The following is a 14,147-nucleotide window of genomic DNA, read 5'->3' on the forward strand; positions in this document are numbered from 1 at the left end:
TTTGGAGAGAGGGAGGGAGAAAAAACCCCATTCAGGGCAGCCACAGCCTCACCCCAGATGGGGGGGAAAAAAAAAATAAAATAAAAAAAAAAAATCAATTGCTTCATTTTACAAATATTTCCTGCCCATTTCTTGTAAGAGCCTTGTTTGCGAGCTCAGGCAGGAGCAGGGTCTTTTGGGTCAGTTATTTTCCTCTCTTGACTCAGCTTCCCCAGCCACCAGCAGAGACGCGGGGTGACCGGCCATGTTCCTAGGAGGATGCCACTCATTCAAGGAGACGGGCAGGATGGCCAAAACACTGTGCCCCAGCTCAGCCCCCAGATAATGTTTCCAAAAGCACTTTATCAACAGGAGAGCCCCGAGGGTTCTTGCAGGTTGCCGGTGGGTGATGGGGAGGGTGCAGTTCCCCTTGGGGGGGTTCAGGACAGCCAGGTTGGGCACCTCCAGGGAGCTGCCGTGGGAGCAGCCCCATCTGCAGCTGTGCAGGGGAGAGGGGGGCTCGCCCTCAGCTCCCGGCAGCCTTCGGAGAAACGTCCCTGACTCACCGTCAGACCCCACCTTGCTTTGGGGGCATTGAACAGGATTTTTAAAATCACCGCTTATACTACTAGCAAGCTCTCTTGGATCCAGAGCAGGTTTTCGGGAAGGGACCCAGTTTGAGGTCACCTTTTGCTCTGAAAGCAAAATTCGTTGCTTAAAAAAAGAAAGAGGAATCCTGCCCTCCCCCACTGGGGCACAGGCAGAGCCTTGGATGCTGCCTCACCTCGGAAAGAGCATCTGGCTGCTTGGAGAAATGAGAGGCACCACTGTTTGCTTTTGACTAATTTGATGATGTTGCAGTGCTCAGAGTGATGAAGCAGGAGGGAAGTTGCTGAGACAGCCCTTTGAGAAATATCTCCAAAGCTTTTCCGAAAAGAAAGAAAGAAAAAAAAAAAAGAGCAAGAAGAAAGTTTGTCACTTCGCTCCTTTGAATTTGCTTGGCAGAAGAATCTCTCTGATTTCCCAGCCAGAGATGAGAGGCACCACTGGCTGCTGCAATCCCCAGGGGCCAATTTGGATGAACGGATAAGGAGGCTGATGCCCGCGCTTCCGATGGTGGCTCTCGTGCCGTGATGCCGATAGCAGCACCCTGTGCTCCGACTGCGGGGGGCGGACTCCTGCCAGGCCCTTGTCCCCGTGACCGAAACCCCTGCGCTTGAGCTTGGGACTGGCTGGGAAGCTCACACGAGGACACCTCGCTTGCTCTGAGCTGCGGGGGAGCAAAACCTTCTTTTTACTTTCTTCCCCTCTCCTGGTGTTGGCCTTGGAGGTGGCTGCAAGGCTCCTCTGCACATCGCTCCTCCTTCCCATGCTAGAGCCTGGGGTCGATGGCTCTTGCCTCACCTTTCTTTTGCCCCATGGAAAACCACGCTGCAGAGGGCATTGCGTCCTCAGAAATTCATATTTCTTTGCTATCATGTCCCTGGAGCATCTCACAGTCTGCAACGCTGGAAAATGGGCTGGCTGCAGACTCTTCACCGCAAGGGTTACATCAAGGTCTGGCACCACAGCACGCGTTTGAGGGAGAGGCAGGAGAAGGCATCGGGCAGGATCTGGAATTTGCAGGCTGCAGAGCATGGAGCAGAGCCCAGGAAGGAAGCAGGAAAGTTGGAAGGAGAAGGAATAACTCCAAAAGGTGGGATGCGCTCCCTGGAGAGGAGCATGCCTGGACTGGTGACTGCAGAATGATCAAAGCACGAAACCACTTCTTAAATGAGAAAGAGGAGCTTGAAGAGCACGGAAGGAAAAGGACAAAAGCCTCACCGGCAAGCATGTGACATGGCTCAAAGAAGGTAGCGTGCCCTCAGAAGCTCAGAGTGCTGCTGGGCTGTGCCCAGTGCTGGGATTAGGGACTAACGAGCTGAGCAAGCCACACCAAGCAGCTTCCGAGAGAAGCCTATGAAATACAAGGTTGGTAAATGCCGTTGAGAAGGCATTGACAGATAAGGACCTGGGAAGAGATCCAAGCAATCCCAAAGTCCCACCGGCATCATTCGAGGTTCAGCCAGCATCAGATGCAACCTGCACCCACCACGCTCGTCCCTTCCCAGCCGTGCCTGAAGAGCAGCCGGCAGATTCCAGCCTCAGCATCTTATTTGGAGGCCAAACCCAGTTTCAGGTCTGCTGGGAACCTGCAGGCTCACGTGGGCCATGGGTTTGTCTGCTGGGACCGCGTCTGAGAAGAACGGCCATCCCCTGGGATGCAAGAAGCAGCACCAGTACAGGGGGCTGAGCAGGTGAAGTGTGCTTGGGAGGCAGGTCCGAGGGGGCTCCACAGGGGTATATTCAGGTGGAATACGTTATCTGCAGGCACAAAATGCCTCTCTGGATTAGGCTGGTGTAGTCAGAGTGGCAAGGAAGAAGAATCTGCCGAGGGAGAAGGGGAGGGTTATTCACTACCAAAGCTTCCTACTTCACCATTTTGCAGAACGGCAGTAACATGATAGTTTCAGGGAACCTTTTCATTTCAGAGGTTTTAAAGTTTTGTGTCCAAGTACAGGATAATGAAGACATCAGAAATGCAAATGAAATGTTTTGAGGAACACAAAGAGATTTTGGCGGCGATGAAGGAGGTGGGAGGAAGAGAATTTTCTCTTCAAGAACTGCAAAATTATGGGGTTTGTTCCAATGCAGGATGGAGCCTGAAACCTTGAAACCTTTCATAAACAGAATTCCTGCTCTCAGCACACTTCTCCCTCTCAGGGCTGCTGATGCTGCTTTTTGGACCAAACCTGCCATGTTTCCATCATGCTGTTCATGTTATGGAATAGACCTGAGAAGAAAAATAAATACTGGCAACTCGGAGGGAGGGAAGATGGGACATGACAATCTCGCTAGAGCTCAGAGGGAGAAAACAGACCTAGGTTAGCTGGCAGAGGGTGAATCAAACTCTATTTTTGTTTTGTAGCCCACGGTGAGCCTCATGGCAGAAATGCCAGCTCTCATCATACCTTGCACCCCACTTCCATGCTCTGTTTTATGATCGCCTATCGTCACAGATGGCTGGAGCCAAGTAGCAGACACAGCCGTGGTCGCAGCCTGTCCCACGGGCATGCGCCATGGGCCCAGAGCACCTCACGGCTGGAAGCCAGCAGGGAGCAAAAGCCAGGCCGTTGCAGGAGCAACCTCCCGGGCAGTGCTGGCCACGGGCGCAAGGCATGGAGAGGAACCAGTATTTTTTCCCCAACGCATACTTCACAGTTTCCAATTTTCCTTGCAAGTAACATCGGAGAAGCGGGCTGGAAGCCCAAAGCCTCAGGTGTAATCTGAATCGCTTTTGGCAAAGCCCACCTTGAACAAGAAGCTTTTGGCTCCTTGGGAATAAGCTCAAACTTGCACTGTTCCTTTCTGCCCTAGGAAAGCTATCACAGCAACATGAGCTGGAGCAGCTTTGATAAAGTGCTGCAGGCTGTGAAGGTCAGCACCAGGCAAAGACGGATACAGCACAGGATTGGTCCCAAGACCCACAACTCCAGCTGGATCAATGGCCAAACGGTCCAGGCTGTAGGTGTCAAGCTCAACCTTGAGCGAGGTTTTGCACCTCCTGGTGCCAAGGCAGAGTTCTATTCCTGTTTTGACTGACACCAGCTTTGCTTGCTCCCCTCCCCCAAGCCTGGAGAAGTCAGAGCCTACAGCGTTAGAGCTGCATCAATCTGATAAAGCTTGCTTATTTTTTGGGCATTTCTTTGGCATCGACCAACACGGTCTCCATGGTTATCCACTCCCCATCGCTCCCTGACCTTTCTGCACTTCTCTTATGGACCAAGAAAACTCTCCCTGGAGAAGACCTTCACCATGCCCCAGCTCTGTCTAAGACCAAGCGGAGGAGATGATTAATCTCCAGCACGTCGCAGGAGAGGCAGCTGGGAGCTGCCCCTCACCCTGCCGAGCCACTCTCGACCACTTTTCCCTGCAGTATATCTCCTTCCCCACTCTTCTGCTCGAGCCCGAGCCTGCTCGCTCATACAGAGTCCTATTGCAAGAGTGAGGCTGCAGCTTTTCATCAAGCAGGAGATTGAAGACTAATTTTGACCAAAAAGTGGATTTTCAGTCCCAAGGTACATAGATTACATAGTTGGTTTTTTTTAAACTATATTGAAAAATAAAGTGAGTGGAGTTTTGGTGAAGTACCCACTTTGCTAATATTCTTGCTGGTTTGAGGTCCTTCAGTTTAAGTGAATTCAAAGTGTTTTAGTTTAATCTTGCTCTGAGTAGAAGAGGCTTCCCAAAGAAAGAAAAAAAATCACACTTTTCATCCTTTGCCCCAGCTGGAGGAGAATTTCCTTGGAGAACCTGCAGCTGGTGGGACAGGATGGGGACACTGGGGGCCATGGTTTGAAGGGGGAGGCTGTACCTTGTAGTAACGCTTGGGATTGTGCCCTCCAGGAGCTTCACCTCCAGCTCCACCACAGCAGTCTTAGCAAAAACAGAGGGACAGAAGGGATTTTTAAGCACCCCTGCATGTTTTGCTGGAGCTGTAGTCAAGCACAACCCCTTCATGGTCTCAATTCTTTGGTTGCTTAAACCAGGTTCCCCCAGGGATGGGTTGGTGCTGGACTGAAGGACGTGCAGTCCAGGCAGGTAGCCCTCAGCCTTCCTGGGAGAGAGCCAGGCTCAGGGGGTTAAATCCCCTCCTGTTGCCAGCAGAGACCAAACCCAACGGTTTCAAACAAAAAGCGGCGTGCCGAGACCCGGGAGCACGCGCGGCAGGAGGGCACAACAGGGAAGGATGTCCCCTGTCCCACCGCAATTCCCCAGATATCTCCCACCCGCCGCCGGCACCGAGCTGAGCTGATTTTTTTTTCCCCCTCTGATTCAGTGTGACCACCCTAACGGGCTTTGGGTAACCGTGTCCTCCGCGGAAAAGATGCACAATTTGGGAGAGAGCAGAAATGACAGCGTGAAAACAGCCAAAAATTAAAAAAAATTTAAAAGAGGAAGATGGAAAACACACGGCGTGGGTGTTGGTTTGTGATGGGAGTGATCAGAAGCTCAGCCTGGGCTCTGCCGCCAAGCTGGGCAGGGAACCCGCAGGGATCCCGCTCCTCCGCAGCCAACAGCTCTGCCTTTCATCTCCCGTTGTTTCCGGTAAAAAAAATGAATACCATTTTCCCCCCTCCCTAGGGAAGCAGGTGCAGCAAGGGAAATTGAAGTTACAAATCCCTCCGTCGCTGAACCGAGAGCACCGGCTTCAGCAAACCCTCCCAAAAAAGCCTCCTGGCTTTTACAGCCAGTCAATAACCAAGGGCAGCCGCAACCTGCTGCGGCGCTTGACACTGCTAAAATGCGTTTGGGGACTTGGGGAAAGGCAACCTATCACTGCTGATAAATGGCCAGGAGGCGAGAGAGCTGGTAGCAAAAAAAAAAAAAACCAAACAAAAGAATAGCTACGAACAACACACAAAGCATGAAGGGCCACAGGGAGCTGCCTGGGCTCCGGGGCGATGGTCTACACCTCAGGAGGGCACCACCACACACGTGGCCCCTTGCAGAAGTAGATACCAGAAATGAAGTGGTTCCACCCGCGCAATGGGACTTCACTGTCCTCAAGAGGTCACGTGTGTCCCCACCCTCGTTATACATGCGGATGCATACGGAAATAATTAGCTTGATCTAGAAAGAGCGGGGTGGATGAGCAGGCAGCTCTGCTGTCACATTTCAAGAAGGGATGGGCATTTCTGAGCTCTCAACGGGAAACCTTTCTCCCCTTCCCAGAAGATGGGAGCAGCCAAGGCAGGTCCCACTGCCCTTGCACAGAGGTCTCCTTGGCTTCAGCTGGAGCCAGACCGGGGCTCCCCGCTCCCCTCCCCAAAGCCAGAGTCTGACTGCCAAAAGCACAGGAGGTTTCAAAACTCATTTCTCCTGGGAAACATCATACTGTACTGGTCTGACCTTCCTTCTCTCTCTCCGGCAGTTAATCAATAGCAGATTTCAAGGGGAGAGCTCCAAAGCAGAATAGCAAGGACAGACGAGACCATAAATCTGATTTGACAGATGGGGAAACTGAGGCATGGGATTTTGTTTGAAACTGAAAACAAATGAGATCGAGAAGGCAGAACAGAAACAAATCCTAGCCTGGCCTACGATCCACCACATCGCATAGCTCAGCTTTCCACGAAACATTGCTCCTGCTGTCTCCCTGATTTCCCATGCTTACGTCTTTCTCCCTTTCTCCCACCATCTACTCCCAATTTTTCATTCTTTTATCTTCCCCTCATCAACCGCTTCCCCCATTTTTTTTTGCAACCCTTCCTCTCCATCTCCGTCCTGCTGCATCAGACGGCAGCCGTTGATGGAGAGGTGCCCACCAACACCTAAACCAGCCACCTTGGGTAGCCAAAACCAGCACATTTCACCAAATGTAAAAAATGTATTTAGGGACCTACCAGTCTACCTGGACTTCTATATCTCTTGTCTCTACCTTGGAGGGTGCATCTCCATCGCTGTCCTTACTACTGCTCTTCAGGAGATCCAGGACGGGCTCAATTTCTTTGAGCAGTTCATTGTCTTCCATGCCACCGTTGAGGCAAGGGTGACCACAAGCACCCTCCTTCCCCTTCCTGGCATCCTGCCTTTTGCCATCGGTAACGACGCCGTTAACGTGGACCATCGGCTCCACCTCCTGCCCGATCTCTCTTGTCCACAGGGAGCCCATGGTGCGGTCGGCTGCTGGCAGCAGCTGCTCTTTGCCGTGCAGGCTTGGGTTGGACAAGTCAACCGCCTTCGGAGTCAGGCAGAGGGGTCTGGTGACACGGATGGTTTTTGGTGTCCCGTCACCTGCAAAAGTGGTCTCCAGGTGAGTGGTGAAGCCCTCGGGGCCCCGCAGGATGAGGACCACGTAGGTCTCGGAGGCGATGCTTCTCAGTATCTCCAGCGCAGTCTCATAGCTCATGTCTACCAGGGGCCTGCCATTGACAGCTAAAATGATGTCCCCAGCCTGGATGAGGCCACTCTGCTCTGCAGCCCCTCCCCGGATCAGGTCCGAGATGATGACAGGCGGCTTGCTGACGCGCTCCTTCACCAGGAAGCCGAGGCCGCCCACCTTGCGCTTGAAGAGCCTCACCGAGATGACGTTGGGCTGTATCTGCTGCACGCTGAACACATTCTCTTCCATGGCAGCCTCCCTCTTCGAGCCTGCAGACCAGGACCTTGACACCCACAGAGCGCAGAGAAATTCGCCGCCTGAGATGTTTAGCCACGCCGGGGCAGGGAAGGGGCAACCCTTTGGCTTTTAGGCAACTGGCCTCACTGCAAAACTCCTCGGGGCTTCAGCTGTGGGCTGGCTTTCTGCAGCATACTCACTGACCCCTCTCTCCCAGCGTGATGTCCTGGGGAAAGCAGGGTGTATCACCAGTGGAAGGCAAGGCTAGGGGCAGGGCTGGGCATTGCGCGGCCAAGCAGGGCTGGAGGGGACGACATGCCAGCTTCCAGTCAGCCTCTGGTCCTGCACCGGGCAGAGGAGGGGAGGCAGCCCGCTCACTTCACCGACATCCCTGCAAATGGTCTGCAAGGTTCTTTATCTAGAAAGGAGGAAAAAACAACAAAGGAGAAAGAAAATTGAGACAGGGCAGGCGTAAGCGCGGGCTCAGCACGGGGCTCGGCACGCTGCAGACACCCATATGCATCACCCCGTCCCCACAGATGTCATCCCCCAGGCTGCGTTTGGGAGACAGGCTGCAGCCTCCCATGGCTCTGGGCTTTGTTTCCTCCGCTCCCCCCATGAAAATTGGCACCATCTGTTCGGTGGGGGCCGGGAAAGCACGGGGGGAGCCCTGGAAGGGGGCTGCTGGGCAGCCTCCCTTGGACCCTCCCTGCTTTGACCATGGGTCACAAGCAAAAACTGTGCAAGTCTGGCAAATGGGTAGAGCTGCATGGAGTTCAGCGGCAATTTCTGCCAGCTGAGAATCTTGTCTCCATGTGTTTTCCAGAGTATCCAAAAGCCCGATGGTCAAGATGGATGGGGGTGACCAAACTGGGGATGTATGTCCCTGCCCACGATGAAACCCGATGAACACCAAGACCGTTTCGATGCTTCAGGAGAAAGAGCAGCAGCCACAAGCAAGACGAGGCAGCAGCAGAGGACATTTAGCTCCCCGTACCCTGAGCTACAGCAAAGCAGGCACCACGGTGAATGCTTTTAATCCCGGCTGCAGGGATCACAGCCTCAGCCTGGCTCAGCTCCTCCTCTCCCCATATTTCATGCCTGGCACAGCGATACAGGAGGCAAAGCTAGCACTCCCCCGTGCCCAGCCCTGCCACCCGGTTCTGAACACTTCCCAAGCAAACTGCTTTAGCTGATGGAAAACCATCTAGAGGAGAACATGCGATGAGTTTACCCCACTCTCAGGGGAGCCCCGTGCAGCTGGGCATGAATTCCTACAGCCCTCGCGTGGCCCGGGGAGCCATGTCTCATCGACTCCTGATGGGACCCTGGTCCTTATGTGCCTATGCTTGCATTCGATAACTTCAGCTCCCAAACCCTCTCTGTCTTCCCCTCCCCTTTCATAGATGCTCTGGAGAACCTTTCCCTCCGTGACTGTGCCCTGACATTTTGCAGCAAGCTGAAGTGCAGATGCCTTCTTTTCTTTTTTCAATCTGAAATTTGGGGGCAGACCAGAGGGCACTAGATCTGCAGGCTGGAGGCACAGGCATGCCAAGGGAAACACTCTCTGCTCTCCTGGAGGCAGCGTTTGCGCCTTCAAACACCTCGCACCAGGCCTCCCTCTGCCAGGAGCTCCCTCCATCACCCAGATGGGAAAAACAGGGATCTGAGGAGCAGGGCAGTGACGCCAGCCCCGGCATTAACTCACTCGAGCATTTTAATACTCATGTGATGAAGGCTGCTGACCCCAGACTGGCACTTTGCAGGTGAGTAAAGAATAAAGCAATTTGAGCCTGATAACCCGAGCCAATGGATTTAACCCCTCTTGCCCTTCTCCAGCCATTACTCAGCCCTGCAGAGTATACAAAGGGTTAAATGCCACCCGAGTAGGTCAGTGGGGAGTCACCTCTGAAAGGGCTAATTAGCCTGGGTGACATAAGCCCTAATTGCTGGGTGACTTCTCCCAAGTGGCCCTGACCAGATGTCACTGGAGCAGGACCTCTGCCAGCCGCGATGGGGCCGTGCCACCCCATGGGGCTTGGGCAGCAGAGCAGGACATCTCCTCATCTCCTCCAGGTCCTTGGGCCATCTGGGGAGGGAAGGTCACATGTTTGGGGAGGAAGGAGGGAGGCAGAGATCTGCTTGGCCAGGGAAGGTCCTGCCCCTCTGTCTTCCCAGCCCCTCCACCCCTTCCCCAGCCAAGAGCCCACTTTCACTGTCCACTCTGGACACAGAGGCACAGGCGGGACCCCAGCCAAGTCTTCCCCCTCCTTTCGCAGGCAAGAGCCCTTGGGCTCTTCGGTGCTGGTGCCAAACCACAGGACCAGCTTCCTTCTCCCTGCCCAGGGTCTGTCGTTTCCACACCCTGCTCCCAGCAGTCCACCAGCACAGACCCTGCATCCCCCAGCCCCTCCACTGGTCCCCCCTGCCAACGAGGCCACCATCACCCTGACGTCCAGGCAAGCACCGACTCACACAGGATCATTTCTAGCGTCTTAGCTGACGCTGTAAGGACAAACGAGGCTTTGAAAGCAGCCTAAGGACCACGCGAGTGCGAGACTGTCAGCCTCCCTGTCCAGGGGACAACCCTGTTATTTGCTCGGAATTCGTCACCAGCTAAGCAATGCCCATGAGCTCCTCGCAGTCAGTGAAGTATGGGTCTGCATCGTGCCCATCTCAGCAGGGCCAGGGCCATTTTGGGGATGGCCTGGCACAAGCCTCTGCCACCAGTGGGCTGGCAAGCATCCCCAGCAGCCCCCACAGGCGAATGGATGCTCAAGAGCTGGAGGAGACAATGCCTTTCAGCCCGGCTTGACCACTTACTGCAGCACTTGCAGGGGAGCGGGACCTCATTGGAAAGGGCCCTCATCCATCCCGAAAAGCTGAGAAACCCCAAAGTGTTTACAGTCCCTCACTCTTCTCCTGCCAGGCCAATTTCCAGTTCTTTCCTCCAAAAAGCTTATAGCAAAGATTATGATTTGTTACATATGTGCAGCACCAGCCTGCAGGATCCCAGAGAACAATGTGGGTGCACATCGTTCCCCATCTCTGAAATCAACCGACACCTCAGCATTCCCTACAAGAGAAGAAAAAAGATTCTAGGTGATCTCTGAACACCCAGCCAGGGATTTCTCCAAGCTGGGGCTGAGCACCAGAGTGTCCCCTACGGACAGGAGGGTAACTCGCTCCCGGACCTCACAGGCTCTCGCCTGTGGGTGATCGGTGGCTGGTATCTCCCCCCGCCTCAGCTGCAGGATCTGCAACAGCAACCGGGGGAGGGCTGGAAGACAGGGACTGAACATTATTTACCTGTTCAGGCTTTTTTCCCTCCCTCAAACTCAAGCCTTTCCTATTCCTCAGCCACTCCCCAGAGTAAGGAAGGTCAGAAAAAAGCCAGAAGCAAAGGGGCAGGCAAGGAGATTGAGGGCAACCTGGCTCTAAGCCCTCGATCCTTCTGCTCCTTTGGAGAAGAGTTGGACAAGCATTTTCGTAGAATCATTTAGGTTGGAAAATAACCTTAAGGTTGTTGAGTCCAACCATTTTGCAGCTACAAAATCTTGCACAAACTCAGACCGAAGATGGGAGGGATGGGGAGATGCTCAGGGCACACGGGGGCAGCAGGAGCCACCTGGGAGCACAGGGGGGATCTCCCCAGACCCCCAGCACAGGTCAGGGCTTCCCCCATGCCCAGGTCCCAGGGTGTCCCAGGACATCTGCCCATCTGTCCCCAGAGGGGACACATTTCAGATGAAACCTGAAGCATTCAACCCCACATGAAGTGATGGGGAGAGGCTGGCTGCTTGCAGAGTGGGTGGGTGAGCTGTGCTCAGCTCTGCCGAGTTCAGTTCTCCCTACAAGCATCATTAAGAGTCTGATTTATGAACCCAAGAGCAGCAGTACCTTTGCCAGGTTGTACATCCAAAGCTACTGGAGGAGTCACAGCCAACTCCTTAAAACCAGTGAGACCAGCTCAGCAAGCAGGCTTGGGGTGAGGGCTGCTCAGGTGGAAACACTTATTTCACCCTGGGAGATGCCCGATGCCATGGGCAAAGCCAGGCTCAGCTCCCCGCCAAGCCACCCTGCTTGAATAAACATCCACGGACAGCGCGGTCCAGCTCCCTGCCTTGGTTTCCCTCCCCTTTCCAAAGCATAAAGCCAACTCAAATTACAGAAGAGCAACAAACCCTGAGGAGCTGCAAATTTGTGGCACCCCAGACAAGCGTTACGAAAAGCGTTTGCTCTGATCTCAACACCGATCCACGCCGACATCACTTGTTTGGAGGCTTTAATCAGCGTAGGGAAGAGCAGCAGAACAGGCTCCCCTACGGCAGCGACGAAGGCATTCGCTTAACAAATAAGCCCAACGAAAAGCAATAACGAAAAGCTTTTAGAGTCGCCAGATAACATTTCAAGCAACAAACTCCAGCACATATGTTAATTGGATGATTTGATTTAGAAAGCAAAGCGGAGGAGAAATCAATCTTAGGAGCTTAACACAATCTCTTAACTCTCCCAGCCAGGAACCGCAGGCTACGGCCAGCTAGGATGTACCCAACGCCAGCCCTTCGGCGTGGGCACTTGGGTTGCCCTTGCCCTCGCAAATCGATTTGGAGCCTTGTCTTTGCTGCAGTAATGGCTTACATCTCTACATGCCAGCTTTAAATGGACACCATTGTCCTATTTAATTAGTTTTCGTGGGATTTATAGCATTCAGTGAAGAACCCCAGGGCTGATGGATTTATGCCCGTTTAATTTTTATGACCCATGGAGCATCAGTGAATCTGATGAGGAGCAATGGGATGCAACATATGTACAGTTACTGTAAACCCGCGTGTTTGTGCATCTGAAAATGGAGCATTAAAGTGATTCACTGACAGCCAGCTCGCCCGTGCCAACAGTTCTGTGCTCAACTCCCATTCAGCGCAGACTGGTGCCGTGGCGTATCTATGTACATGGCCTTTCAATCCTGAGAACATATAGGCAATGTTCCCCCAGCTATCTCCAATTACCCACCCCCACCAACCTTGCCAAAGGGAAGGAGCGAGCCCTTTTTCCTACATAGCCAAACGACGTGCTCCGCTTTGCCCTTCCCATCTCCAAGCGCAGGAGGCTGGGAAGCAGCTCTTTCACCTGGGCCATCATGTTTTCTTCACCCCCCAATAAACCCGATTTACGCATAGGAGTGAATTAACTCAGAGGGGCTTTGCCATCTGTACAACAGCCCCGTGCTAGCGCCCAGCATCCCGTGATGCTGCAGAGCTGCCGGACTGCTCCATGCAGCCATGGGCAGCAGCGGGCTCGGGAAGGATGCTGCCAGAGGGGTGAAGTGCCAAGGTCTCAGCCCTGGAGACCCCCTTGGCTCCCCCACATCAGCAGGGCATGGGTGTTTGCACTGAAAACATGCCTGTCACTGGTAAAAGAACTGTTAATGAAAGAAATGCTTGCTTTCTGATATAAATAAATCTATGTCCATTCCCTGAGAGGGTTCATTTGCCTCTAGTCAGGGGGCTGTTTTCCAGAAAGCGAAACAACACATGTTTGCTCATTGCCATATCATTGGGCTAAAGCTGCCCCAAAGCCCCATGACCTGCACATTTATCCGACTCCTGGTGCCTGCTGTTGTGTTCATCCCAACTGTGCCTCTCCGGGGAATTAAACAGCTAAGGAAAGCCTGGGCCTGCCGGCACAAGCAGCCACCAGTGTGCCTTCCAGGCAGCTGGAATGGGCTGCCCAGGGAGGAGGTCAAGTCCCCATCCCTGGAGCTATTTAAAAGAAGGATAGATGAGGTGCTTAGGGACATGGTTTAGTGGTGGATGGCAGGGTTAGGTTAAAGGTTGGACTCGATGATCGTAAAGGTCTTTTCCAACCAAAGCGATTCTATGATTCTATGATCACTGTAGGTCCCTCCCAACTGAAATACCCCGTTCTATTCTATTCTATTCAGGCCAGCATCCTGCACGCTGCTAATCACGGAGCAGCCACACCGGAGGAGGCAGAATGGTGGAGAAACTTCACTGCAAGTTAATGAAGCCCCCCGTCCCTCTCCCCTTCACCCCATCCACCCCGCCCTGCACCTCTCCAAGCAGACTGCAGCCAACATATTTTAATGTTGCCAAGACAACTGTGTTGACAAAATCCCCCCCCCTCCTTTTTTTTAGATGACAGAAACAAGGTTTTGTTTTAATTTGGAGTTCAAGGCTTAGCATATTTCAGTAGCACGCCTGCCATTTCTCTTTTACTGCTTCGTACGATCTTTTCTTGGTGCCTGTGGTGTGCGGCTGAAATGGAGTTTAGATAAAACCGTCAATTCCACCGCTAACCCCATCTAAAACTGATGTTCTTATTAGGGTTCAGCCCATCTGTAAAACATAAATTTCACTGCCGTCAATTTGCCAAGAGGATTGGAATTACACCAGCGACTCCAATTTGACAAATGGGACCCATGCTAACACAACACCGCTTTGTCCTAAATGACAAAATAGGTAGATAGGAAATAAATGAGAAAATGCCACTCGATGGATGTTCTTGAAACCCAATCACAGCACAAGAGGGGAATCGTGGCTCCGTTCGGAAAAAAAGAAAAAAGGAATTTAAAAATCGCAGCAGGTTGGCTGGAGCTGTAGCAGCTCCAGAGCCACCAGTCGGCGTCAATACAGTCAGCAGCAGAGCTCTCGGCTCAGCGTCGGTCCAGGAATTAGACTCCCGGCTCGTTTCAGCGGCTCACGTTCCCATCCCCTCCTTTGCTGCTGACTCCCCAAAATCCTGCTAGCACGGTGTTAAATTTTCCTACTCTAACAAGCCAGTGGGAGAAGGAGCCCAATTAGGACACTAAATAGCAATAAACCTTCTTGTCAGTGACTTTCATAAGGAGTGACTCATATCACTATTTAAAAACCTCGGGAAAACATCAGGCTCCTCACGGCACAAGCCTGGGTTCCTCAGTTTGGAGCCTCCAGGTCCCCACAAAAGCCTGCTGCTGAAAGGGCCGCAGGATTTCCCCTGTCCC

At 53.1% G+C, this 14,147-nt stretch overlaps 1 protein-coding gene across 1 annotated transcript in view; it reads right to left on the bottom strand.

The window, feature by feature from the left end:
* The window catches only part of NOS1 (nitric oxide synthase 1), a 40,127-nt gene extending 32,974 nt beyond the window's left edge, over positions 1 to 7,153 (bottom strand). Inside the window, exon 1 of the mRNA XM_009642850.1 lies at positions 6,426 to 7,153. Within this exon, the coding sequence (XP_009641145.1) occupies positions 6,426 to 7,153 (728 nt within the window). The remainder of the gene's footprint in view (positions 1 to 6,425) is intronic.
* Positions 7,154 to 14,147: the final 6,994 nt, after the last annotated feature.

The sequence above is a fragment of the Egretta garzetta genome, unplaced genomic scaffold (genome assembly GCF_000687185.1).
Source record: "Egretta garzetta isolate BGI_Z169 unplaced genomic scaffold, ASM68718v1 scaffold7, whole genome shotgun sequence".
Classification (NCBI taxonomy): domain Eukaryota; kingdom Metazoa; phylum Chordata; class Aves; order Pelecaniformes; family Ardeidae; genus Egretta; species Egretta garzetta.